General features: G+C 56.9%; 1 protein-coding gene across 4 annotated transcripts in view; it reads right to left on the bottom strand.

Moving 5' to 3' along the window:
• The window catches only part of GRM4 (glutamate metabotropic receptor 4), a 99,123-nt gene that overhangs the window by 34,402 nt on the left and 36,755 nt on the right, over positions 1–27,966 (bottom strand). For all 4 annotated transcript variants that reach the window (XM_060021324.1, XM_060021327.1, XM_060021326.1 and 1 more), the window contains exon 3: positions 2,662–2,797. In XM_060021324.1, the coding sequence (XP_059877307.1) occupies positions 2,662–2,797 (136 nt within the window). The remainder of the gene's footprint in view (positions 1–2,661; positions 2,798–27,966) is intronic.

The raw sequence follows: 27,966 nt of genomic DNA, 5'->3' as shown, positions 1-27,966 counted from the left end.
CCACGCCTGCCTGTAGGCCCACGGCTTCCCCTCTCACCGATACGGCAGCCCTAGCCCCTGTCTGTTTCCCAGACCCACTCCTGTCCCCGGGGGTTACCTCAGTCCCTGCAAAGACCACAGCTGTTTCCCTCAGTTTGGACCTGTCTGACTCAGGTCCCCAGAACCACATCTGCCCAGGCTCTGTCCTCTCAGGTACATGCCACGCTGGTCCTAAGCCCAGACCCACATCCCTTGGCCCTTTCTCACATTTATATCCACTGTCTCTCTCACACACACCCCCCACTACACCCTTCCCCCTCTGCATGCCACTTCCTTCTGTGCCAAAAGTTCAGGTGCTCCAAAGAGCTGCTCCCCACACCCTCCTGGGTGGATGAAAGGGTGAGGGCAGCCAGGGCCTCACCCCTCCGCAGGCCCACAGTGACAGTGGTCCTAGTCAAGTCAGGGGCCCTGGAGCCCAGCACAGGGCCCAGCCCACAGGAGGCTTTCAGTCAGTGCTTAACAGATGCTTGAACTAAGTGGCCCCTCAGAGACATCTAGGAGGAGGAAAATAGGAGGGACTGGGCAGAATTCTCGCAACGCACCTCCTTCCACGGGGAGAGACTGGAGCAAGCAACTTGCTCAAGATCACACAGCGAGAGGCCAGGATACTAGAAACTGTCCAGGCCCTTCCCATGGACAAGCCAGGACAGACTCCAGGGCTTGGGGTGGCCGCTGCGCCTGTGCAGGAGGTGGCCAGCTGGGGCAGGACCGCCTGGGGCTGCCAGGGAGAGACATGTTTCCCAGCCCCGGGGCCCACACCTGCCCTCCTCCATCGTCTCCTGATGGACATTTCCAGACCCCAAAGTTACCGCAGCCCAGGCAGGTGAGGGTGAGGCTATTAATACCTATTAATACCCGCCTGCATCCGGCCGGCCAGACACGACCAGAGCTGCCAAGACTCCATCTCTGTAAGGTCACCTGGGTTTATTTTTACTTCTGTTTGCTTCTGAAATGCCTGTGGATTTCCAGAAATGCGCCCCCCTCCATCACACCCCCCACCCCCCGCAGCTGCTCAGGGAGTCAGTCTCAGGCCCTTCCCTCTCTCTCCCAGGGGCCTCTTCTCTGGGACACGTGGCACCTTCATCCTCCCCTCCCCGCGTGTGGGTCCATCAGAGCCGCAAGGGAGGCCTGGAGTGGGGTGCGTCCCGGGGCGTAGTGGGACCCAAGTTAGTGCTGGGCTCTGGGGTGGGAGTGGGGGCACGGGGGCAGTGACTGGTGATTGCAGGGAGGGAAAGAGCTCAGAAGGAGCCCCTCCTGCCCCCGTTGCCAGCGGACCTGTGGCAATAGGAATTTAGGGGACCTGAAAGCTTTGAGGGGGTCAGGAGCAGCCTCTGTTTTCAGCTTGGAGGTGCCAGATGGATCCTGAGGACTCCCACGCCCTGGTCCTTCGAGGCCTGAGAAACACCTATTAGAGCTGGTCCTTGTGGCTTTCGAGGCTTTAATGACCTTCCCGAACTCCCCCCTCCACCCCTCCAGGGACCCGACAATGTCTCCTGGGGGGATATCTGTTTTGCTGAAACTCAGGAGTCCAGGATGGGGTCTTCACAAGTGGGAAAGAGTGCTGGAAAGAATGCGACCCAGAGAAGATGCTGGTTAGCAACGGGGAGGGGGATGCACGGGGGGCGGACCGGGCAGGCTGGGCTAGGCAGGTGGGCAGGTCGACCGGAGGGCACAGCGGGCTCTGACAGCTCAGGCCAACTATCTGAGGGAGGAGGCCTGGGGAGAACCACATCTCCTCTGCCAGTCAGACTCTGAGCAGGGGCTGTGTCTCCCACTGAGACTAGGGAATCAAGGAGGCCGGCCCCTCTTGGCCCTAACATACAGTCTCGGAGGGGTAGTAGTGAGAGAAAAGGCAGGAAGAAGGGAAGTGGGTTAGGAGGGGTGCTCAGGGGTCATCTTCTAAGGGCACCTGAGTTTCTGACCTGCGACTCAGGACCCAGGGACAGATGTGCAGAGAGGTGGGGTGGTCCAGGGTTTCTGCACTGCATGGTTCTGGCACCCGGAGTCCACCCGCCCCCAATCTGCAGATGTGGAGACTGAGGACCAGGGAGGGGACAATACTGCCCACAGTGAGTGTGTACCCAAATCAGGACTAAAACCTCAGCCCAGGCCTCCTCCCGCTACTCTGAGCTCACCGAAGGAAGGAGGGAGGGGCTGAGAGGTGGCCAACCTTACCAGCCTCTGCTCTAAGCCCCTTATGCACGTTCCTGCGTTCAATACTCAAGCAACACCATCAAGCAAGCATAATTAGCTTCTCTCTTTTTTTTTTTTTAAAGCAGAATAGAAGCCCTGAGAGGTTGAGAAACTTGCCTGAGGTCACACAGCTAGTAGGAAGGAGAGCAGGCGAGGAACCTAGGTGCGCTCACCCCAAGCCCATGGCCTTAGCCCCTCTGTAAAAGTACCTGCTTACCACCCCCAGCTGGTAGAATGGGTGCAGGAAACAGCGAGGGGAAGGGGAGCCCATTAGCAGTAGCCTGTGCCCCAGCCAGAAGGGTCTCCCCACCACCACTCACTGGCCCACCCCATCTCTCTGGACCCCAGGGTGGGTCAGGCTTGCCTAGGAAGGTCTCCAGCAGGGATCCCCAGCTCCCAAGCCCCGCCCCAAGCCCCACCTGCCCTCACCTGATATCATCCTCATTGGCAAAGATGATGACTGCCCTGGCGTTCGAGGTCTCCAGGAGGCGCCGGATGATCTTGTCGAACTCCCCAGGCTTGGGTTCCCGTGGTATCTTGACCGACTGGGCAATGCACACACCCCCTGCAAGAAGGGCACCAGTCAGCCTGGGGCGGACAGAGTCTCTCCCCCAACCCACACTCCTGGGGGCTGCTCACGGCCCTGTAGCCTGACTCTTAGCTCCCAGGTCCCCATCTCTGGGCACGGGCTGTGCAGTCAGAATAGCCACAGTGGGAATTTCGGCTCCACAACTCACAAGCTTGGTGACCCTGGACATGTCACTTAGGTTCTCTGTGCCTCAGTTTTCATAAATAAAATAGGTTGTTAGCAAGAGGCAATGCAGCATTGTGCTTAAAGCTAGACTGCCTGGGTTCAAATCTCAGCTCTGCTACTTACCGCTGTGTGATCTCGGGCTGGTTACTGAACCTCTCTGTGCCTCAAATACATCATCTATAAAGTGAAGATAATGATACTACCTATTTCATAGAGTTGTTATAAAGCTAAGTGTGTTCACGCATATAAATACAATAATATCTGGCACATAGTAAGTGCTCAGTAAACATTGGTTCTTTTCAATGTAACCACCTCATAAGGTTTTTTGGCGGAGTAAATCTGAGAACGAGAGCAAATTGCCCACCCTGGGCCATTAGTGCCTCTGGCACCCACATCCACACACACCAACCAGGGCTCTTGTCCCCGGGCCCCATGCTCATCAACAGGCCCCTTGGTAAGAGCAGTGCGCATGGCTGCTGACTCGTGCCCACACATCCTGGGCAGCAATGCTGCAAAACCAGCTACAGTCCTCATCCAGGTCTTCCCAGGTTCCCTTCCACGAACCCACAGGCCACTCAGTGTGTAAGTCTCTCCAGCTCCCACCCTGGCCTGGCAGGGTGCCTTGATACTCGAGGCCCCGCCCATCTTATTTGTGATCAGATTCCTAGCAGGGAGCTCAGGAGAGCCCCGGAAGGTCATTCTAACCGGAGTGCTTGGGGTGGAAGGACTGGAAGAGCTCTGATTGGGGTCAGAAGGTCTTTAGGGGCCCTCCTGTCACTCCTTCTTCTCTGGGCCACCACCTACCTGGCTGGGTCCTGGGGGAGGGGACCCAGGACCTACCTGCCTCTCAAGCTCATGCCTCTGCGAGAAGTCCAGCCCCCAAGTCTGCAGGAGCCAGGATGCAGTCAACACACACCCCGGAATTCACAGCCAGGCCCTGTGGCTTACAGAACCCCTGGGAGCACTTTCCACTTCACCCAGCCAGTCCCCAGCCTCAGACGTGTCTCTCCAGTGCTGGCGGGGGGACAGGTATCATGTGTTTATTTCAATCTCCCCTCATCTCCTACTACAAAAGCACTGTGGACCACTGTTTCTATCAACTGCATTTGACAGGTGAGGAAACCGAGGCTCAGAAAAGAGAAGTGGTTTACCCAAAGCCAGACAATTCCCTGCCCTACTGAGGTACAGAATGGGGGGCCTCCAGGGAGTAAGACCCCCCCAGGACCCCAGGTGGCAGAGGCAGGGCTCAGCTGATGGAAAAACATGAGGGATTTCTCTTGATGAAAGCAGATTCTTTATCTGAGACCATTACCTTCCTCTGGGTCCCACTCAGGGGTCTCAGCCCAGCTCCACCTCACACAGGAGCCCTTTAGGGCCCAGCCAAACTATCCACCTTGGCTGGGCACCTGGCTGTCACCCCTGGGCACCCCCGAGCCTTTGAATGGCTTCTCAGTCCAGGCCTTCTGCGCACACTCCACGCACCTCTGCATGGAGGACTGGCTGCAAGGGGCTCCCAGCACAGGGAGAGGTAACACACCCACCTGCCCCCCGGGGAAAGGTGCCAGCACCCAGCTCCACCCAAGGAGGGCCCTCTACTCCTGAGCGTAGGTGGCAACCAGGGAAGGCTGCCCAAGGGCGGTGACCCTGAGCTGAGTCTTAGCAGGAGGAGGCGCAAGCAGCCGGGGCGTGGGGCATTCTGGGAGAACAACGTACTCACACTAGAATGGGGGCTGCTCTGTGCCAGGCACCTGCAAGGCCTGGAGCCACACGACACAGACACATTCTCACATTGCCAGGAAAGTAGACCCCCTGGTTCTCTGCACCAGGCAAGGCAACCATGGCCCCTGCCCCCTGCCCTGACCAGCACCCACTTCTCTTACTTTCTGCCACTTCCGTGCAGACCAAGCTCCTCAAGACCTCCTAAGACACCCAAGGAAGCCCCAAGCACAGGAGAAAAGCAGGTCTACCAGGGGCTCGTGGGGGAGGGAGAGAAGGAGAGAAGGAGGGAGGGTCTGGGGGCAGGACGGGGCCCCTCCGGTCCCGGCTCACAGAGAGAGCCCGGGGAGCCAGTCTGCTGCCCACAGCACTGGCTCTGCCCTAACAGCGGCCGGGCAGACACTCAGCTCCCAGGTAAACCCTCCATATGGTTCCTTTCCAGTTAGAAGTTGGGCCAATTGCTACATTCCGCCCCCCCATCTGGGGAGACAGATGGACAAGAGGAGGAGGCTGGTTGAGGGGTTAGGATGTGCCACCTGGCTCCAGGAGGGAGGAGGGGGCCAAGTGGCAGAGGGGAGGCAGGCATAGAATAGGAGTTAATTGCTCTCAAGGAGGGAGAAACTTTTAGATTAAGTCATATTTCTGGGCAATGCTCCCCTAAGAAGTTCCATAGGATGACCCCACCTGACACGCCAGGGTATAGCTTGCAGGCTTCGTTTTGCTGGTGAAAGAAGAATGAGGTGACCACAGCTCGTCAGCTCAAATGTGAGCGAGTCGCAAGGTACTCGAGATGAGAGCTGGTCTGAGCGGGATGCGCTATTCTTACAACCACAAGGGTGGGGGGACTGGAGGGGAGTTTGGGGGTTTATGCAGAGCTCAGTACCAGTGAACGTTTATAAAGTGCCTGATGCCTTTGAATATTATTCGGCATATTTTGCATGGATTCACTCATCTGAGGTCCGTATCATCAGCACAGCTCCAATTTAGAGATGAGGACGCAGAAGTGCAGAGAGGTTAAGTGGCTTCCCCAAGGTCACACAGTCAGGCACAGAGTGGGGTTTGAATGCAGGCTCCCGAGACCACCCCTTCGCCCAGTCCAATGTGTCACGACCGGTCACGTGGAGTCAGAGACCAACCGGCACCCGTAAATATGGCTGGGCACAGGGCTTACCCTGGGCTAAGTACCACTGGTGTCACTGGCCCCACAGTGAGAAACCAAGTGTCTCCACGGCCCTCCTGACCCCATGCCACAGCCAGAGAGGACTGGAGTGGCCCAAGAGAGACCGCATTTACCAAGCACCCACGGCATGTCTGGCACTCAGTGAATCCTCACACAACCTGGGGCAGGGGCTAACAGCCTCATCTTACAGATGTGGAAACTGAGGCTCGGACGTGCTAAGTAGCCTGACGGAGGTCACATGGCCGGTCAGTGGGCCTGTAATCCAGGTCTGTGTCCAGAGCCTCCCTCCGGCAGGGAAAGGGAAGGCCCCAGTCGCTGGGTCTCTGTTAACCCCCATCTCCTGCAGCCCCTCCCCCCCCCCGGGAAGATCTCAAGTCTCATGCTAAGCCCGCCAGCCCTCCCGTGTCCAGCCCCCGCCTCTGCAGCACCATGACTAGCACTCCCCTGGGACGCCCTCTTCAAACCTCTCCACCAGGGCGGGGGCACTTCTCTGCACCCCTCCTCCTTTACCACACGGACTCTCTCTTTGGATAAAAAAAAAAATCCATGAGTCCATACTGAAAGCAAATAGAATCCAATTAAACCCAAGCAGCGAGGAACGAGCCCATGCCCTATCTCTGCACAGAAGCTGGAACACTCCACCTGTCCCAGGCTCCAGGAACAGGATGATAAGAAGAGGGGCATGAAGGAGTCTGGCGTTCTCCGTGGCTCCCCTAGGCCTTCCTGGGTCACTCGTGGCAAGCCCCTCACCCCACACACAGCCCCAGCCCCCTGTCCAGCACCAGTTGCCGCCACATGCCAGCTGCGAGCTCCGCCACCCGCCCAGCCGGTGCCTCCGTGCAGGGCCGGGGGCAGGAAGCCGCAAGCACTTGCCAGGAGCCTCTGAGTGCCTGGGGGCAGTGGGGACCTGGGAGAGCTCCTGGCCCAAGTGCTCTGGGAACAAGGAGACTGAGGGCAGACTGCACCAGGGGGTCTAGAATCCTACAGGCCAGTGTGTCCCCCTCCACATCCTTCCCAGAGAAAGTCACACACGGGTGCAAGGGAACGTGCCCAAAGACGGTCACTGTGGCGCTGTTCGAAACAGCAAAAAAATGGAAACCACTTAAATATTTTACAGCAGAAGAATGGCTAATCCGTGGTGTGTTTGCACAATGGAATATTACGTAGCTAAGATTCATAAAACAGCTCTCATGTATCAGCACGACAAAACCCTGAAAACATAAAGTTGGCTGATAAAGCCAAGTGCAGCACAATCTGTCCCATTTATGTAGAAATTAAAAGCCACATATAAGATTTATTCTATAGGGACACACACATATATACGAGCAAAAGCTGCATGAAGGCAGATTTGTTCTATTGTATGCACCGCGATCTCCCAGTGCCTGGCACACATTAGGTGCTCCATAAATGCTTGTTGAATGACTAAACGGGGACAAGAAGGGAACTCATCCCCTTCAGAGTCGTGGGTAGAGGGTACCTCAAGGGAGGCAGGGATAGAACAAGACTGAGGGCTCCGTGAAAGGGCTTCCAGGCAATCCCCATTTTATTTCTTGAAAAAAAAATCAGAAGCAAATACAAGATGTAAAGATGTAAATGCTTGGTAAATGTGAACCCCAGAACCCAGGCCAGACCAAATTTTCAGACACGAGTGACAGTGAAGGCATTCAGTCCCTGTGTGCGCTGCCCTGAGCCTCTTTGTGCATCTGTGACACGGGGTCACTCGGCCACTCCCGGCTCGGTGGAATCCACAGGACACTGGAGGGGAAGCACATGGGGAGCCCACCTGGGGCTGCCCTCCTCCTCCGGCCATCTGGCTCTCGAAATCCTACCTTCCCCCCCGAGGACAGGCTCTTTCCTGGCCAGCCCTCCCTGGCACTGGAACCCTGCGCCTCCCCCAGGCTCCAGGCACCTGCCCTGACTTGAACGTGACATGGAGACTCCACTAGTGAAACTTGATATGGGTTTCCTCTTGCATTTTGTGGTCTCTGCGCCCTTTCCATTTGTAGTCTGGTGACCTTTCCCGGTGTTCTCTGGGTCCAGCCAATATATCTGGGTCAGTGTCTGCCTCCAGCTGCACTCCCCAAGGGCAGGGCCGGCTCTGCGTGTTTGTTTGTTCATTCGTTCATTCATTCATTCAAGAAGTGTCCTGCTCAGTTCCTGGCACATTTGGTCCTTAAGAAACAATAGCAAGTAGGGACTGCCCCAGTGGCACCGTGGTTAAGAATCCGCCTGCCAATGCAGGGGACACGGGTTTGAGCCCTGGTCCAGGAAGATCCCACGTGCCGCGGAGCAACTAAGCCTGTGCGCCACAACTACTGAGCCTGCGCTCTAGAGCCCACGAGCCACAACTACTGAGCCTGCGTGCCACGTGCCACAGCTACTGAAGCCCGCGCACCTAGAGCTCGTGCTCCGCAACAAGAGAAGCCACTGCAATGAGAAGCCCGCGCACTGCAATGAAGAGGAGCCTCCGCTCACCACAACTAGAGAAAGCCTGCGCGCAGCAACAAAGACCCAACGCAGCCAAAAAATAAGTTAATTAAAAAAAATAATAAAGAGGGCTTCCCTGGTGGCGCAGTGGTTAAGAATCCGCCTGCCAATGCAGGGGACACGGGTTCGAGCCCTGCTCCGGGAAGATCCCACATGCCGCGGAGCAACTAAGCCTGTGGGCCACATCTACTGAGCCTGCGCTCTAGAGCCCGTAAGCCACAACGACTGAGCCCACGAGCCACAACTACTGAAGCCCACACGCCTAGAGCCCGTGTTGCGCAACAAGAGAAGCCACCACAATGAGAAGCCCGCGCACCTCAACGAAGAGAAGCCCCCACTCGCCGCAACTAGAGAAAGCCCGCGCGCAGCAACAAAGACCCAACAGAGCCGAAAATAAATAAATAAATAGATAGATAGATAAATAAAATTTAAAAGAAAAGAAAAACAATAGCAAGTAAAACCCCTTCCTTGGGAGCTCAGTCTAGTTGGGAAGCAAGACAGGAAGAGAGAGCGACCAGTCCCAGGAGGGGCTCAGGAGACAGCATTGCTGGCCACACTGGTGGTGGGGAAGGCCCCCTGGGTGCCAGGCCCACCGCATGCTTCCCCAGACACCAGCCATCCAACAACGCACCCTGTCCTGTGTGCTACCGCTGCTTTTCCTTCACTGAGTCAACAAGTGTTCACTGAGCACCGTTTAGATGCTGGGATGCAGCCATGAGGAGGACAGAGCCCCTCCTCCCATACAGCTCTCATTGCAGGGCAGAGGAGGAAACAAGTGAGTGAAGTGATGGAGGGAGGCTGGGGGCTGCATCCTAGGGGGCAGGGAGGCCGGGCCACGCAGTGGCAGCAGCACATGTGGACTCTACTCAGACTTTTTTCTAGGAGCTACTGCCTGGCCTGAGAGCCAGGAATTGAAGACACTTTGGACTTGTAACTTCCACCTGCAGGTGAGAGATCGCTGCTGAAATGCCCTCATTTTTCTACCTTTCGCTGTGTGGGACTGTCCACACTTGGCTCCCTCCATCAGCACAGATGACCCAGGGAGCTTATTTGAGGGCAGGGCTATGGAGACCTGCAGGCACTAAGGACTCAGCGGGGGGGGGGTGTCGGGGGGGGGGCAGGGGAGCAGCGGGGGGGTGGTCATCAGCCCAGTTTCCCGCCTGAGGTGTCTCCCTAATGTCCTGGTGGACTCGGGTTACACCAAGTAGGATCACTGCACCTGTGCTCAGCTTCCTTCTTCTCTTGGCACCTCCCTATCCCCCACGGGACGGCTCTCTCCACTCCACCCATCTAAATAAGTCCTCCCCACTCGCTCCAAGCAGCCCCCAGACCCCCTGCCTTCACGACACGCCAACCTGTGGGCTGAACCTAACCCGGTGGCCCAGAGCAGGCAAAAAGGAAAAGCCTCCTCCTGGAGCAGCCCGCTTCCACCCAAGCTCACCCCAGGTAGGGGGCAATCGGGGACCTGGGCTCCCCTGTGCCTTCCCAGAGCCCTCAGCCACATCCTCCAGGCTTGGGAATCCTCTTGTTCCCCCATCCTTCATTCTCTCACTCACCAAGAGACCTACCCTCGCCAGGAAGCAGCTAAGCAGCCAGCCCGCAGGCAGTGGGCAGCAAGGTGACCCAGACAGGGCACTGTGTCCACAGCTCCAAAGCCCTCTTGCTCTAACACCCAGAGCCCTGGGACCACATTCTGCAACCCAGGCTGTTCCCTCGCCCCAAGCAGCAGCCCGGGCTCTGGGCTCCAGACCAGGGGGGAGAAAATCCTCCCCCAGAGCGTCGAGCAATTTCCCTGCAGACAAACAGTGCAGGAGACCAGCAAGACTGGGCTCTTCTCCCCTTTCTCTCTCTCCCTTTTCTTTTTCTTTCTTTCTTTCTCTTTTTTTTTTTTTTTTTTTTGTCTTTTTAAATTTAAAATGGGAGAAAAGCAATGAAAGACAAATCCTAGGAAATCAAGTGGAAAAATCTACATTATGGCAAAATGTGAAGGCAGCAAACTGCTACATGGAGAGAAAGTGGGGACTGTTAACAGCCCAAGGGAGTCCCCCAGCTCCGCTACGTTCCTGCCAGAGAGGGAGCTGGGGGGAAGGCATGAAGGAGGCTGGGAGTTACCCTGGACTGTATGGCCTCACACACACACACACACACACACACACACACACACACACACACACTCACACACAGAGGTCTTTCTCCCTGGTCCTCCCTTCTTTCCCTCCCACTCCAAACCATCTCTCAGGAAAGGGAGTTACTCAGAGGGCTCAGTGACTAACATGGTGTTACTTTTGTTTTCAACCAGGAAGGAAGTCCTTGTCTAAGTAAATGGAGCCACATGGCAGATTCCAGGCAGTAGAGCTGTGGCTAAAAGGGTGCCTGAGGTCAGGAAGGCACCCAGGCCCTGAGCGAATGCCCCCTAACCTGTGGCTGTCCGGGGTGAGCGGGGCTGGGGGGCACAGCGAGGGGTGGACCCGCACTCTGGCTGGCTCTGGCTCCATAGAGGGCTTGAGGGCTCTCCGGGAGGCAGCTCAAGCCTGGTTCACGGCCACCATCCCCCTGTCTGCTCCACTCCCGGCCCGACTCTCCACCCTCCACTGTCCACTCCATCCTCTTTCTAAAGCACAAATCCCTCTGACACATGGCTCCCTGCCTGCAGCCCTTGGTGGTTCCCCACCCGTGTGTGTGTGTGTGTGTGTGTGTGTGTGTGTGTGTGTGTGACATTCAAGGCCACATCTCCTCCTCAGGTCTGGTCCCTACAAAAATCCACCATCCGACCACATCTGCCGCCCCAACAGGCCTTAGCAGAGGCTGTTCCCTCGGCCAGCCTTTCCCTTGCTGGGCCCCAGTTTCTCCTCCGCGTCTGTCTCTCCACCCCAGCCCTCATTGGGCCCAGCACACGTGCTGTGCCTGCTCGGGTCGGGCAGTGACCCACGCTTGCCGGTTGAATGAGTCACTGAGTGCCCGACTGACAGGGATGGGAGGGCTGGCGGGGCAGAAGCCGCTGGCACGGGCAGAGGGGCAGAGGCTCTGTAGGAATCTGAGGTAGCCACCTGCTCAAACCTTCCCACTTCCTTTGGGAGCCTCCCTGACCCCCAAAGCCCACTATGACCTCCCCTCTGAGCCACCACCTGGTCACACGGAGTGCCCGAATGTCTGCATGCACAGGCTCTGGGCACCCACTTTGTGCCGGGCTCTGGGCTGCAAAGGTTATCCATGCACAGCGCATGCAGGACACACTGGTGAGCTCCAAGTACACATGGTGCTGGGCGTCATGCACACCAGGACCTCTCTCTCAGTCCTGCCTTCTGTTGGGAACTTACTTCTCCGCCTAGAGGCAAATTCCTTGCTACCAGCGCTCAAGAAATGCACATGCAAAAGAACAAGTGGAGAAGTATAAGATAGCCATGCAAACTGGCCGGGCCCCAAGGGCCCAGAGCCGAAGACAGCTGGGCCAGTAGAGAAGGGCATGAGCGCAAGGCGACTCCAGCCCTGTGGGCACGGTGGGCCCACTGTGAGAGATCTGGCTGGAGCCAGGAAGACCCAGGTACCAAGGGACAATGAGGGGGAAACAGTCACTCCGGTTTCCCACCTGCAGGTGTCTCCCTGATATACCCCATCAAAGGTTTGTGCAAAGCGTGGATACTGCACCTGCTGGCTTTCCCCTCCCCTCCAGTCTGAGACAGAGGGGAAGATGCCTGCTCCACTGCTTCCTGGCTGTGTGACTTTGGACAAGTTACTTAGCCTCTCTGAGCATCAGGCTTCCCATCAGTAAAATGGGAAAAAAGCCCGGTGGGGCTGGAGTGAGGGTCAAATGCGATGGTGTTTGTGAAGGCCTGGGTTGGCCTCCTGGAGCCAAAGCCACTGGGGAGCAAGTCCTAGTGGGGGTGGGGGCTGCTGAGGTAGGGGGGCAGGGACCTCATCACCCAGCTTGGGTCAGGACCCAGGGCTGGTGAGAGATGCTCTGGGGACCAGAGACACCAGCTAAAACTGAGAGATGTCCACAGGGACAGAGTGCTGGGAAGAACCTGGGGCCTTAGCCTAGAGGCCCAGGGTCTATCCAAGGCAGGACACACATCCTTTCTTTCCTGAACACACTCAGCTCATCTCCCCACCCCTGCATCACTCCCAGCCCCGCCCCACCACACACACATGGTGACACACACCCTCACACAATCACATACCACACATCACTACAACCTCACACAATCTCACAGCCACACAGGCTCACACACTAACCACACCGCCCCACACAGCCACACTCACCACGCCCAACCTCCCAAAGTCACACCCTCCACACAGCCACACAGCCGCAGACCCAGGCACACAAGTCAGCTGTCCACATCTCCACCAGCCAGCCCGGCCACACGTTAGTACCATCAACACCTCTCCTTTGCTGCTGGTGCAGGGGAGCCCGGCTGGGGGGTGCTAACGGGCATGGGGTCGTGACTGGGTGGAGGGGTACAACTATTTACCGAGGAGCCTCAGTGCCCCCATCAGGGCAAAGTCCTCAACTTTCCTCTGAAACCAGGCCGTCCACTCACACCCTCCTGCCCCCATAGAGAATCGGGCTGGACCTCCAGGTACGGGGGGCACAGGCATCAGAGAGCTGGCCTGCTGTGACACAGGAGGCCGAGGCTGGGCACAGATGGGGCCCTCATCCCACCTCAATCCCTTACTTGATAAGAGCCAAGTCACCCAACCTCTCTGCACCTCCACATCTGCATCTGTAAAATGGGAGGGCATTCTCGCCACTCCCCAGACGTGGCAGGGGTGTTGTGAGGATTAAAGGGATCACCTGGCCCCTGGGGGGATATTTTGGGGAGGGGGGGAGGCAGGCTGTGGGGGACCAGCCAGGGCAGCTGTGGGGCTCAGAGCCCCTGAGCTGAGTGCTGCTGTCCCCTCGCTGGGAGGCCGTTAAGCAGCACAAGCTGCTAAGAGCTGCATTATTCATGGTGCTCAGCTCTGAGCAGAGGGAAATTTGCTGAGTGATCGACCTAATATCTTAACACAAACCCATTTAGGTAAAACACCTTTGAAGCAAGAAAAGCAGAAAAAAGGAGAGAGAGAGAGAGAGAAGGAAGCAGAGGTGGTGGAGGCCAGGTGGTGGCAGGAGGGGACTGAGCGGGGAGGGGCCCTGAGACTGATTTCTGGCCGGCCTCCACCCCAAGGGCCCCCGGGAGACCCCTTCCCCCCAGGCCCACCTCCCCCCACTCTCAGTGGCCATGCCCGGCATTCTTCTACTGAGGGAATCCCGCCCATTCCTCAGATTTTGTTCAGAGAGCGAAAGGAGTCTGCCCAAGGCTCACACAGCAAGTCAGGCCAGCCAGCAGCCAGAAACAGGACTGCTGAGTGTTAGCTGAGTCCTCTGCTGAAAAACCCCTTTCAGAACAAGACAGCCCAGCTCCAGTGACACACCTAGGGGCTGAGATCACATAGCGGCTTTTCAGCCCCTTCCTCAGCCTCACTCCACACTCTACAGCAAGACCACTTTCTCCAACGCGACTCAAATTTTCCCACCCTGGAGCTTTTGCTGGTCCCTCTGCCAGAAATACCCCTCCTGCTTCCCCACCTGCCCAACCCCACCTCGGGGCTCAGTTTCTGCACCTCGTCCCCCACAAAACATCCCAGAGTGGGGACTCATCACTGCCCAGCCCGGCTCTCACCTCACCCCTCCCCACTGGCACCCGCCATCCTCTGCCTAGGCTGTCGGTTTGTGACTCTCATGCTTCAGGGCATGAAGGCTGGAGCCAGGTTGCCTGAGTTCAGATCCTGGCTCTGCCACTTCTTAGCTGTGTGACTCTGGACAAGTTACTCACCTCTCTGGGCCTTGTCTCCTCATAAGAAAGCATGAAGAATAAGTGAGTTAATCCATGTAACAGTGCCTGGCATATAAGTACTCAATAAGTGTTTGCTGTTATAACACTGTTGTCCTTTTCCTCCATTAGCCCATAAGCCCCTTCAAGGGGCTTTCCTTCTTGACTGTATCTTTCTCTTTCCTAACTCCCTGGTTTCCATCAGAGTCTCAGGCATACAGGAGGTGCTCAATCAATGTTGGTTGAACTGAGCCTAATTTCTGGCAATGTTGTCTGTCTGGCCTCTTCACCCCAGATCCCTTGGGAAGAGAAGACAGCGCTGCGCTGGTGGTAGAGACCTCCGTGTGGGGTAGGGGCATGGAGAAGATGACCTCTGGCCAGCTCCAGCCCAGAACAGGAAGCGAGGCTCAGTTGGGCAGGGAGGGGCCAGGGCTCGGGGTCGGCAGCCGGGCCTGCGGTTTGGCCAGAAAGAAACAGGCAGCTGCGGCTGGGATGAAATATTTAGGAGCCCACATCCCCAGGAAGTGGAAACTGACAAGCAAAATGAAATGTTGAGATGTAATTACCCAGGCAGGCCAAGCATGTCTCCCTACTGGCGGCGGGCTCAGGCCCCCCCAACGTGCCACAAGCAGGCACTGGGTAATGAAGTCCTCCTGGACCCTCTCCCACACCAGCCGTCCTCTTCAGGCCAGGGCGGGGGGAGGGACGGTGAGCAGCCGGGCTCTGGCTCCTCCAGGCCGACCCTTTTGATGGCAGAACAGCAGGAAATGCAAGAAATGGGGGTCTGGGCCCAGCCCTGGCTCTGGATGTACCTGGGGTGAGGCCTCAGTTTCCTCAGCCAGAAAATGGGGCCGCTGATGCCCCCGGCCAGGAACGAGGATGAGACGGTGGGCATGAGTGTGCTCCACAAACTGGCTGTGGTGGAGGAGGGCAGTGAGGACAGCGCAGACACCAGCCCAACCCTGTGGACCGTCGGGGGCTTTCTTGAGGTGCTGGGCTGCCTGGGACTCGGGTTAGTTAAGAGTTGGTAGACAAAGGTCAGGGGCAGAGGCCCAGATGTGGCCCTGAGCTGGAGAAGCACTCACCCCACCCCCCAAAACCTGCCCCAGGCTTTCCCGACGCTGTTGGGGAAAAGCTTGCGGCCCCACAGCCTGGGGCCTACTTGGCCAGATCTGGGAGTGGAGAGACAGGGACCAGGGAGGGCTGGAAAGGGGACTCCGGGCCTGGATCCTGGGAGCAACCCTGAGTGGGCCTCGGGAGGGCAGCCGGGGAGGGCAGGTGGGAGAAGGGTGCTCAGCTGACCTTGCCCTTCCTGTGGAGGCCAGAGCTGGGGCAGGGGATGCTACCATCTGCTAGCTTTTCTCAACAGGCATTTGGGGTCGGACATGTTTCATAGTGAGAGACTGTCCCATGTTGTAATACAAGGGACATCTTGGGAATCTAGACACTAAGTAACAGGAGGGACTCGGGTCATTGTGATATTTATGTTGACATTTAAATGCTCTCCAGGCACTCCGGCCCCGGTGGGACTGCCCAGAGTTAAGAGGTCTTTTTTTTTTTTTTGCGTTACGCAGGCCTCTCACTGTTGTGGCCTCTCCCATTGCGGAGCACAGGCTCCGGACGCGCAGGCTCAGCGGCCATGGCTCACAGGCCTAGCCGCTCCGTGGCATCTTCCCGGACCGGGGCACGAACCCATGTCCCCTGCATTGGCAGGCGGACTCTCAACCACTGCGCCACCAGGGAAGCCCAAGAGGTCTTTTAATTAATCTAAAGCAGAGCTCTGGCCCCTCTCCAGGCTGGCTCCATGCCCCGGGGGCGGGTCCAGCCTCACCTGGCAGCAGCCAGCTGACCCCTCAGGCCCGAATCCCCTGTGCCCCCCGACTCCTGTCGGCACTGCCTGACCAGACCAGAGCCCCACACCTGCATGCACACCTCAGCCTGCCCAGCCTGGCCACCCCACCTCTCCACCAAAACTGATCCCACCCCAGCACACCCCTCCCTCCCACCTTCGCTGGCTCTCACCTCCCTCAGGGCTCAGGGCAAAATCCAAATCCCTCAGCCCAGTCCTCAGGCCCTGCGGCCTCAGCTCCCATCACTCCCCACCTCCAAGAGCACCTGCAGTTCCGAACACTAGACTGTTCCCTCTGCCTTTATGACCAGTTCCCCTTCCCAGATTCCTTCAAGTCAGCTTCTGTCAGTTCTCGAAGATTCATCTCAGGCCCCCTCCTCCAGGAAGCCTTCGTAGTTGTCCCCAGGCTCCCTCTCCCCTGGGTGCCAGTAACGATCGCAATGTCTCAACCACTGCACTTAGCCCAGGGAAGGGAAATTACTGGACTAGATGCCGCTGAGCTCCAGGGAGATGGCCACTGCTGGGCCCACTGCCGGGCACAGAACATCCATTGATTCAGCAACAATTTAAGCTCTTCCTGGTGCCAGATGCTGCCCTCAACAATACGGGGATAGCCACGGATCGGACAGACAAGAATCCTGCCCTCTGGGAGCCGACTTCCCTCTATGAAGTAGACTATAGATGCTGAGGAATGAATGAATGAATGAATGAACAAATGAATGAATGGACTAATTAATTAAGAGCTGGCCTATTGTCCAGAAGGCCTCTTACCCCCGTCTCCAGCTCCCGTCCCTCCACCCTCGTCTTCCTGTCTCCCCGACTCGGTCCCCTGCCCCATCCTCTCCCTCTCCCCCACACACACGTTACTCCACGGCCCCTCATATTCAGGCAGCACTCTTCAGTCGAATAATGTTTGCACATGTTCTCTCATTAGTTCCTCCCAATCAGCCCACGTCTTAGGTGCTATGACCATCATACAGATAAGGAAACCGAGTCCCAGAGCCTAGTCCCAGCTGCCTCCACCTTCCCTTTCTCCAGCCCATCTGCTCCCACTCCTCTGCCTTTCTCTCTCTCTCTCCCAGCTCTGGGGTATCTGGCACGCTTCCACCTCTCTCCGAGCCTGTTTCCCCATCTTAAAATGGGGCAGGCAGAGAGGTTCTGAGAGATGGTAAACAGAGCCCGTGCTTCCCCTCCACTGCTCTGCAGCCCCTACTGTGTCCACCCCAACCCCGCTTCATTTCCTCTCCCCTTCCTCCCTCCTCTCTCCTCTTGCTTGTCACTTTGTCCCCTGCTTCCTCCCCCATCCCAAGGCCTCCCTCGGGCCCCAATACATCTGCAAGATGGTCGTTAGCTTTCCTTCTGGCTCGTTAAAAATAAGAATTTGCATAGAATATCCATATGATCATTCTGTCTACAGCAAAATGGGGCACAGATATAACCCGCCACATGAGTCAGGGAGAACAAGGAGGACGGTCACAAAGGGACTGGGAACAACCAACCAGGAAGAGGCCAAGTGCTCACCCTTGGGGTCTGAGGCCTCAGAGGCAGCCCCTCACCCCTCCAGCCCTTTCTTGGCCTTTCTGATGGTTAATTCACCCATTTTTGTCATTCTTACAATACCCAGCACAGTAGGGACTACAATTACCCCATTTTACAGTTGGAGAAACTGAGAGCCAAAGGACAGACACACAGCAAGTCCGTGGAAGCCCTGAGGGTCAGCACTGTCTTCCATGGGCCGACCTACCCTGCTCAGTGTCAGGAATGCTGCCCCCTCCTCACTCTCAGAAGGAGGGCATCATGAATAACCACATTCAGTCACTCAGCTCCCCTACCCAGAGCACCCTGCTGCTCCTCTGAGACAGGCCCACAGTTCTTCAAGGCTCTCTTCCCATCACCCCCTCCTCAAGGAAGCTCCCCTTCCCCCAGTTCCCATCCTAGCACCCCACTCCATACAACACAATTTAGCCAGATGCAGAGATTTTTGGATACAACTGCTTCCAAACCTCTCATCCCAGCTATATAATTGCATTCAAACCTGCCTCATCCCAAAATGGATTCGCAGCAGTGCCCAGAAATAAACATATTTGGCTAAAAGAGAAATGGATAACAAAATCGAGGGGAAGGGACCAGCACTTTACAGATGAGGCTCCGGTCAGCACCGAGGGACTGGCCATTTGTTTGTTGGGGACCTGAGCCAACCAGGGCTTCCCCCGTGTCTGGTGTTGGCGCTGTCCGTGGTGCTGAAGCCAGGACCGCCTGGGCGACGCCCCTGCCCTCTGCCCACACGCAACCCGGGAGCAAGTCCTGTGGGCTCGAGCTTCAAAATATACCCCAGATCTGTCTCTTCTCACCACTCCCAGCCCCTTGGTCCCAGTCATCATCCCTTCTACCCTGGAGGACAGAAGTAGCCTCCTCACTGGCCTTCCTGCCTCAGGCCCACAGTCTCTGCCCCACACAGTGGCCAGAGGGATCCTAGTAAACCCAAGTCCATTCACGTCCCTCTTCTGCTCACAACACTCCCATGGCTCCCATCTCACTCAAAGCAAAAGCCAAAGTCCTCACAGTGGCTCAGAAGGTTCCCTGTGATAGGCTCCTCCCCTTCTACGTCTCTCCCCGTCATTCACTCTGCTCCTTCTTCTTGGCTATAGTCCCCAAATGCCAGGCAGGCTGCTACCTCAGGGCCTTTGCACTTGCCGATTCTCCTGCCTGGGGCACTCTCTCCACAGATCTCTGCATGGCTCACTCCCTCACTGTATTTAGGGCTCTGCCCGAATGTCACCTCTGCAGAAAAGCCTTCCTTGACCACCTGTGTTATAGTCTCCCCTACCTGCACCTTCTGTACACTTATGCTGCTTTGTTCTTCTTCATAGAAATGCCCATCAGTTCCTATCGGAAATTCTGTTATACGGTGATGTATTTACTTGTTTACTATAAGCTGCCTCTATCTCTCTCCCCAAACATGAGCTCACAAGGTCAGGAATCTTCATCTGTTTAGTTCGCTGCTGTATCCCCCATGTCCTGGTTCAATGTCTGGTACATAACAGGTGCTCAGTAAATATCTATAGAGCAAATAAATTAATTACTGTATAGAAGTGAGGGGTGAAAGGGCTGGAGAAATGCCCCCACTGCCCTCCTTACCAGCCACATCCCCGCAGAGCACGCTCTGTGATGTGGAGGCCTGGACTCTCTCCTTCTGAGTCCCTAAAAACCCCAGGAGCACGAGGGAAGCCATCACTGAAAAGGTGACCATCAGGGGATGCATTCCTCCTGATCTCCAGGCCCCGTGACACCCACTTTTAGACAGAGCCCCTCACAGGCTCATCCAAGGCCACACGTGACTTGGTGACTCCTGTCACACAAACGTTGTCCATCACAGGAGCCACTCCCCTTCCTCCTTCCCTGGCCCTGAGAGAACCTCTGGCCTCTGTGTGCAGCGGTGTGGGGGGGGGGAGGGGGAAGGGGAGGTCCTCCAAGGTCCAGCCATCTGACTGACCCACCAACGTTTCCCTGGAGAAGCCAGGTGAAAGGCATCAGACAGCTCATTGAAAGGAGGGCTCCGCCCACCTTCCTTCCCTCCAGCTGAGCTCCGGGAGTCACACAGACCAGAATGCAAATCCCAGCTCTGCATCCGACAAGCTGTGAGGGACTGCACCAGCCCTTGGGCAGCCGGAGCCACGGTCACCTCCTCTGTAAAACAGGGACAATTCTCAGGGCGGCTGTGTAGCAGCTGGGGCCAGGGTCTGGTAGCTTCGATGAGGATGGGTAATGAAATGTTCCCTAGAAAATTGTATATTAAAACAAAAGGAGGTCCAGGGGTCTTCACACAGACCAGGCCGGGCTGCCTGAGGGGCTGGTGCAGGAGGCAGAGCCTGGGGCTCAAAGGCTCTGGGAAGAGGGCTGGGTGGGTGACACAGGATAATAAGGCAAAAATGGCTGCAGGCATCCCTCCGTGTGTCCACGACATGCATGAGCCCATTGAAAAAGGCGCACAGCCCCTTCCTGGTCTTACGATGAAGAACTGGAGGCTTGGGGAGGGGCAGTGACTTGCCTAAGGTCACAGAGGAGTAGGGGATGAGTCTGAAACCAGAACCCACCCAGGACACTCAGCAGCCCCATACTGGCCTGAAGTAGGAGCCTCAGGGTAGGGCGGGAAGGAAGCCACAGTGCAGGGAAAGGGGAGATGGGGCTTGCTTCGGTGACACCTCCAAGAAGCTCAGAGTTGGGGGCTGGGGGTGCTGGAACCCTGCCTCAGATAGGAAAACAGGCTCAAAGCCAGTAGTCAACAAACAGGTGAAGAGGGCTTCCTGGGGGTCAAGGCCCAGACCGGAGCTGGGGGTGGTGGGGGGCAGGGAAAGGTCAATGGCCTTTGCCACCTGCTCTTTAACAAAGGGGAAGAAATCGGAAGGGATTCCTAAATGTGGGAGCCTCGGAGGATAGATCCCAACATGCTCCAGTGCAGAGGCTCAAGGAAGGGGAGGAAAAATAAACAAGGGCAGGAAAATGAACTTGAAGACAATGGGGTTCAGACCAGGTTTAGAGATGTGTTTGTCAAAAGGCTCAAAGGTAAAAAATAAATAAATAGACCAAAGAGGCCAAAGGAGCTGAGGAAACAGATGCTGCAGATGTGGCTACTCTGTGGGCTCAGGTCTGGGCTCAAGAACATAGACACAGCAGAAGCCAGAGGCCCACCCCATGGTACCCGGACCTCCATGTGGTGAGGACAGAAAAGCCAAGAGAGATGGGTGAGAGATGCAAAGACCCACATCACGGGGGACCTCAGAGGTCCCCTGACCCATCACCTTCACATTGGTGATGAAGCTGAGGCTCAGAGAGGGAAAGTGACCAGCCCAGTGTTACACAGCCACCCAGAGACAGAGCCAGGACTAGAACTGGGTCCCGATCCTCACTTCCCACTCTGATGAATAATGATGAAACTTACACCTCCAGAAGCTTAGTGCTTAGTGCAGGGCCCAGACTGTGCTAGTTAGTGCTTTACATGTATTAACTCATTTAATGCTCATGGCAACCTAGAAGGGAAGTGCTTCTTTTTTTTTTTTTTTTTCCTGCAGCACTGCACAGCTTGCGGGATCTTAGTTCCCTGACCAGGGATCGAACCCGGGCCGCCTGCAATGGAAGCACGGAGTCCTAACCCCTGGACTGCCAGGGAAGTCCAGGGAAGTGCTATAAATATTCCCATTTCATGAGGTGGAAACTGAAGCCCAGCGCCCCCAAGTGACTGCTCAAGATTGCACAGTTCATGGTGGCCAAGCCAGCATCTGGGCTCTTAAGCCCTCCACTCTACTGCATCATCCAGGGAGGACAGGATTCACAAAGGGGCTGCAACCAGCAAAGGAAAACTTTTTTAGACCTGGAAGAAATCTTCAAACATGTTCCACAAAAAAGCCTGGTGAAAGAAAATGTTGCTTCCTGTCCAAGAGGGAAGGGATGCAAACTCAGAGCAAAAAGGGCTCAGCGTCCATTCTGTCTCCTTCCTCCTGTCAATCCCGTCAAGCTTAGAGGCGAACTCGGATGGGAGCATGTCCCCATTGTGATAGGCCAGGGCGAACACATCAGAGATGAGTCAGAGAGAGAGGAAAAGTGGCCTGATGACACCCAACCCACGGGACTCACGAAATCAAGAGGTGCCAGCACCGCACTGAAGGCCGGGGGGGCGGAGCAATTAGAGCGGCACCGCACTGAAGGCCGGGGGGGCGGAGCAATTAGAGCGGACAGGCAAAGTCCCCACGGCAGGCCAGACAGCGCAGGGTTCACCTTCAAAGTGGGACAGAGACTGGGTAATCACTGAGCAGCCACGCTGATGCCAGCACCTTGCCAATCTCGCAGAGCATCCCGGAGACCCAGCTGGCACGTGGTGGGCCTCACAGCTTGGCAGGGGATGCCCATACCAAGTCCACTGAATTTCCACCCACAGAGCAGTGACGGGCAGCAGAGCAAGGGAGAGGAAGATGCAATTTGTCTCAAGTTGAGGGCAGCCTGGGTGATAAGCTAGAATGGTGGGGACTGGCTCCGGGGTGGGGTCCACTGCCCTCCCACATTCTTGGAAAATGCATTGGTCAGTGGGCAGGGCTGAAGGTCCCTGGGCTGTGAGGCCCAGAGGTCTCCCCTCAAGAAGATGCTACAAGCCACCCTGCTCTCTTATACACCAACCCAAAGCCAGTGGCAGGATGCCTCCCTGTTTCCAGCGCCCTGCCCCATCGGCTAATCTCAACCACATTTCACCTGACTGAGGGTGAGAAGGTCGCATGCTCCAGGCTCTGTCCCCATACAGTTGGACCCACTCATCCCTGAACCAAAAGACCAAGCCTGAAGTGACCCCATGATGAGGCTTTGCTTACGAGAAGGATGCCTGGAGTCAGGGGCCTCGGGCTAGGAGGACCCAGCCTGCCAGATGTCAGAGCTGGACCCTGCAGATGAGCTGATGTGCCCACTCCTGTCACAGATGAGAGACGGGGGCCCCAGAAGGGCAATGACGTGCCCAAGGGCACAGGGCTGGTCATCTGTTCATCCTACAGACATCTATTGAGGCCCCACTGTGGGCGAGGGACGGCGAAGGACACAGAGCCAAGGGGGTCCTTCCTTCCACGGCCTCAAGGGGCCCAGTCAAGTGGAAGAGGAAGAGGGGGAATTCAACAAGCACTGGGACAGGTATGATTGGGGTTCCCAGGAGGCCAGCCTAGGGGAAAATCATATGCCTCCCTGGGTAAGCAAGTCTGCAGGGAGGAGGGGCCTTGGCACTGAGCCGTGATGGGCAGAGAAGACTCCCCAGGGCCCTATGTAACTTGGACATGGCAGGTGGACACAACAACCCCAAGTGCCAAAAAACTGTTAAACGCAGGGTTGACCTGAAAGAAACAGCTCCGCTCCATCTCACATGGGTCCCCATCCCACGGCTACTAGGACCAGGCCAGGCCCCTCACTGGGGTCCCATCTGCCTGCTCACTCCTTCCTCCAGGCTGTGCTCACGCTGTTTCCCCACCTGGCACACCCCTTCCTTCCTCTCCACTTGTCCAAGTGTCCCTCCTCCAAGCCCTGCTGGACTGCCCATCTTGATGCACTGGGCCTCTTGCAACCCTGGAGTTTATCTCTTCACCTCAACACATGCGTCATCACATCCCTTCATTCAATTATTAAGGCAAATTCTCCTGGGCACCTCCTGCAGGAGGGCAGGGTGCCAGGTCTGGGTGGGCACTGCTCTTCCCACGCCCGCTGAGAGCTGGCAGAGCCCACTGCCTCTCTCCTCTCCTCGCGCAGGGGCTGGGTACCCAGTGGATGTGAAATAAATCCATGAAGTCCAGGCCAGTGGGAGACTCGAGCGGGGTCTGGAAGGCTGAGCCTCTTCCTGTTCCTGCCCTCTGGGGCAGGCAGCACCTAGAACAAAGCATCCCGAGGCAGGCGCTGCGGTGGAAAGGATATCTGTCCTCGATGAGTCAGGATGGGGTTGGGGGCAGCCAGGAGCTCAGAGGGGAGGGCAGGGTCCCAGGGCAGCCTAACCCCAGAAGCCCGTGCTCTGTCAGCCTCAGTCTGCCCTTCTATAGACTGGGAGAGCAACCTTTCAGGCCTAGGATGGGAAGAAGGCCTAAAGAAGTGAGTAGGCGGCTGGATTTCATGATCACCCATCCCACAAACATTTACTGAGCAACTACTGTGTGCCAGGGACTGTGCTAGAGGCTGGAGAGGTACCAGAGAACAAAACAGGCAAAAAATCTCTGCTGTCATGAACCATAAACAAATAAAAATGTACTTGTCAATGCTATAAAGAAAAACAGAGCAGGGAGCATGGAATGGAGTGTAGTGGACTGGGGACTCAGTGGTCAGAGAGGCCCCTCTGAAGAGGGGACCCCTGGGAAGGCAGCTGAATGCACTGAGAATGCAGCCACATGGACAACCAGGGACAGAGCTTTCTGGGCAGAGGGAGAAGCCAGTGCAAAGGCCCTGAGGTGGGCTTGTGCCTGGAGTGTTAGAGGAGCCGTGAGGAGGCTGGTGTGACTGGAGAAGAGCCTGAGAGGGGAGTGGAAGGAGACAAGGTCCGGGAGGGCAGGCAGCAGAAAGGGGAGCTGCTGGATCCTGGGGGTGCCCTGGGGCAAACCTCTCTCCTCTCTAGTCTCCCAGAAGGATGAGCAGTGCCATCCCCTCCGGGTGGCACGGCTCTTTCCAGCTGGCCAGCTCCTCCCCACTCCCCTTGGAGCCTCTGTTTACAGCTGGAGAAGTTGAGTCTAGAGATGTCACAGAGCCAGAGGGATGAGATGCCCCAGCCTTGGGCCTCCAGCTGCCAGCCCTGCCATTCCGCCGCGCGGACGGGCCCATCTAAATGCAAGTCTGACGCTCAGCCCTGGGAGTTGGACCTGGAGGTCAGACCAGCAACAGCTTGACTCACCAGCATCTCCGGAATACCAATGGGGGATGCGGGGACACAGCAGGGAGATGAGACTTTAAATTTTCCACCGTGCGAGGGACAGGACATCCTTCAAGGAGCAGGCCTGAGGCTCCCACGTCCCTTCCCGCCACACCCAGAAAGGCCCTCCCATTCTCACCCTAGGAGTACAGGCCTAGATGTGCCCAGGGTGCTGGAATCACTCATTAGAGAACCAAACTCCCAAGGTGGCCCCGTGGAGATGCCCCTGCCCAGAGCTGACCTGTGTGTCCTTCCTATGACGTGCACCAGAGATCAGGAGGCCACGCTGGATGCAAATCCCACTCCTGCTACCTTCCAGCTGTGTGGCCTCAGGGGAGTTACTTAACCTCTCTGAGCCTCAGTATTGCCATCTGTATAATGGAGTTGTCTTGAAAGACAAATGAGTTAACATGTATGAAGCACATAAAATGGGGTCTGGTCCACAGGAGGGCTCCATAAATGTTACCTACTAATATTATCCATTGTCCTGTCACCCACACAGGAGCCCTGGGCTCTGACACTCAACATTTCCTTGTGATCTTAGGCCCCTTGACTTCCCTGAGCCTTGGTTGTCCTCATCTGTGAAATGGAGCACTAGTGCAGGTAAACTGAGGCTCACACAAGGCCCCACTGATACGGAAAGGCTGTGGGGGTATACAAGTTCATACTCCAGACCCCAACCCCCAAGAGCGCCCAGGACAGTGGTGGGAGGCACCGAGGGCGGGGCCCCACCTGTGCCACCCCCTCTAGCCTTCATCTCCCTCCAAGGGTGACTCACTCACATTAGCTCCAGAGCCCAGGCAGGGCCTGCTCTACGTACCTCATCCCAGGCCTGGTTGTGTCCCTAGCCTTTCCCCTGGGCAGCCTCTGCCTGGCAGGGAGAGGGGGAGCCCTGCAGCCAGAAGGAGCGCACACCACACAGATGGGGGATGCGCCCGACACCTCACAAAAACACACACACGCCCACGACTTGCTGCAGACACCAGGGCAAGCAGGCTGGCCAGGGCTCCTGCGATTTTGTCCCTCATCCTGTCCTTGGACACTGCCTGTGGCCCCACGCAGGGCCCAGCACCACCCCCTCGGGCCTTCCATCACTCCCCGGGCCTCCCCAAGAGCGGCTGGCACCAGGGAGGGCTGGGGCCCAGGCAGCCACACCCCTAATCATAACCCTCCCATGTGCGTTCCTGAGCGCCGACCTCCATGGGCCGGGAGCACGTTTCATTCTGATAACAACCAGTTTCTTCCCCACTTCGCAGATGAGGAAACCAAAACCGAGAGAGGCTGAGTGACTTTCCCAGAATCACGTGGCCAGCAAGTGGCTGAGTCGGAGCCCAGGTCTGTCTGTCGAGGCCTGTTCCTTAACATGCACTGCCGTCTCTGTGATATAAGCTGGGGGAGACGGATAGCGTGGGGGAAAGGGCCTAGGGCTGACAGCCTGGCTCCAAGTCCTGCTCCAACACCTCAGTGTGTGAGCCTGGGCCAGCCACTTCACCCCTCTGAGCCTCAGTTTCCTCATCTGTAACAGGGGGACCAAACACTGTCATCAGGATTCAAGAAAGTGCAGCGAGGCTGCCTGGCACAGTGCAGGGTTCAGTCAAGGGCCACAGGCTGGCTCAGGGCGCAATCCACATGACCAAGGGACTGGGGTGGGAGGGCACTGCTGATGGGGACTGGAAAGTGCAGCGCCAGAGCTTTCTCTAAGCCCTGTGCCAACGGCCCAATAGTGCAATAGTGCTGGGTGCTACCCAGGAGCTCCCCACCCAGAGGATGGAGCTGGGCTCCAATCCCAGCTCCTCTACGTTCTGGCTGTGTAGCCTTGGGAAAGTGACCTACCCTCTCTGGCCTCAGTTTCCTCATCTGTAAAAAGGCCATCGGCTTCCCTGGTGGCGCAGTGGTTGAGAGTCCACCTGCCGATGCAGGGGACACGGGTTCGTGCCCCGGTTCGGGAGGATCCCACATGCCGCAGAGCGACTGGGCCCGTGAGCCATGGCCGCTGAGCCTGCGCGTCCGGAGCCTGTGCTCCGCAACGGGAGAGGCCCGTTGCTCCGCAACAGTGAGAGCCCCGCGTACAGCAAAAAAAAAAAAAAAAAGGCCATAATTATGCTCCCTGAAGGACCCACCAGAGCCCAGCACACACAGGCACCCAGGACTTGCTGGCTGAGCTCTCACCAGGGCTCTGATGTACACCCTCAGCCTGGCGAGCGCACCCTCCCGTCCTCCCCGCTCCCCGGCACTCCTCTGAGCAACGCGAAGATGATTTATACTTCAGAGGACGAATCAATACGATATATAGCCAAAGACATCTTTAATCTTTCACAGGAATTAGGCAAAAGGTACAGCGGCCCCTTTCTACTGGCCGCTCAATTCTGATTTCAATTTGGGCAGCTGGAGCGTGGCTTTCTCTCTCCTTTTCTTTTCATTTGCCTAAAGATGGTTCTCCAAATCAAATTTCATTTAGCAGGCGGGGCAGGGAGACCCAGCTGCCCAGCCAGGGCCCCAGGGCTGCACACCCTGCCAGGGGGTCTGCGGATGAGGGAGGTCCGGCCAGGTGGGAGGCCAGACCCTCAGCAATGGGAAGGAATGCAGGCGGCAGGGGCACAGCTGTGCCCCTGTGCTGGGCCCGGGCAGAGCACCTAGTTCTCTTATTTTTCTAGGGGTCCTTTTAAAAATCTTGAGTAGACTTTCTATTCTCTAACTACTCAATGCCTGATTAGATGCTTGCAGAAAATTCAAACAGTAGCCTTAGCTTCAGCCAAAATGCAATGCCCTGACCTCACCCCAATCCCATGCCTCTCCCACGCTTAACACATCAGCATGTGTCCCTCCAGGCCAAGTGTGTGTGTGTGTGTGCGCGCGCGCGCGTGCGTGCGCACACGTGACTGTCATACCCCCATCCCTTGCACAGGACTGGTCCACATGGGTCTCAGTTACTGCAGTGGGAAATGGGCAGAAGACAGAGTGACAAAGCAGTTAAGACCTCTAATCCTGGAGCCAGCGCGCCTGGATTCAAATCCCTTCTCCGCCTCTAACTTGCTCTGTGACCTGGTGCCAATTATTTGGTGTCTCTGAGCCTCAGCTTCCTTCCCTGGACAATGGGGGTACCTGCTTCATCTGGTGGGGCAGATTACCCAGAACACCCGGTATAAACAGGGGCTCGGCATGTGCCAGCGGCAGAGGGAAGGCTATGTTGAGTACAGGGGGCGGCTTCCAGGTCCCTACGGCAGGGACCAAACACAATTGAACGCTAAGATTCTGGACCTCTGTCCCTACCCCCATCCAGCACTTTTGTCCCCAAATCCAACAGAGGTTGCACCTGAATCAGAAAGGCAGTGGGCTTGTTTGGGGAAGGACTCAAGCCGTCAGGGAGGAGAGGAGCCTGGAGAGCAGGATGGGTGGAGCCAGTGCAGAGAGGTACCCAAGTCTGAGCAAAGAAAGAAAGGATTTGTGGGCAGTCGGCGGCGGGGGGGGGGGGGGCTGGAGTCTGACACTGCCCAGCCTGCCTGCAGGTGGGAATGGGGTCTGTCC

The sequence above is a fragment of the Delphinus delphis genome, chromosome 10 (genome assembly GCF_949987515.2).
Source record: "Delphinus delphis chromosome 10, mDelDel1.2, whole genome shotgun sequence".
NCBI lineage: Eukaryota > Metazoa > Chordata > Mammalia > Artiodactyla > Delphinidae > Delphinus > Delphinus delphis.
The sequence above is the reverse complement of the archived record's forward strand: the minus strand, read 5'-3'. Positions and strand labels throughout refer to the sequence as shown.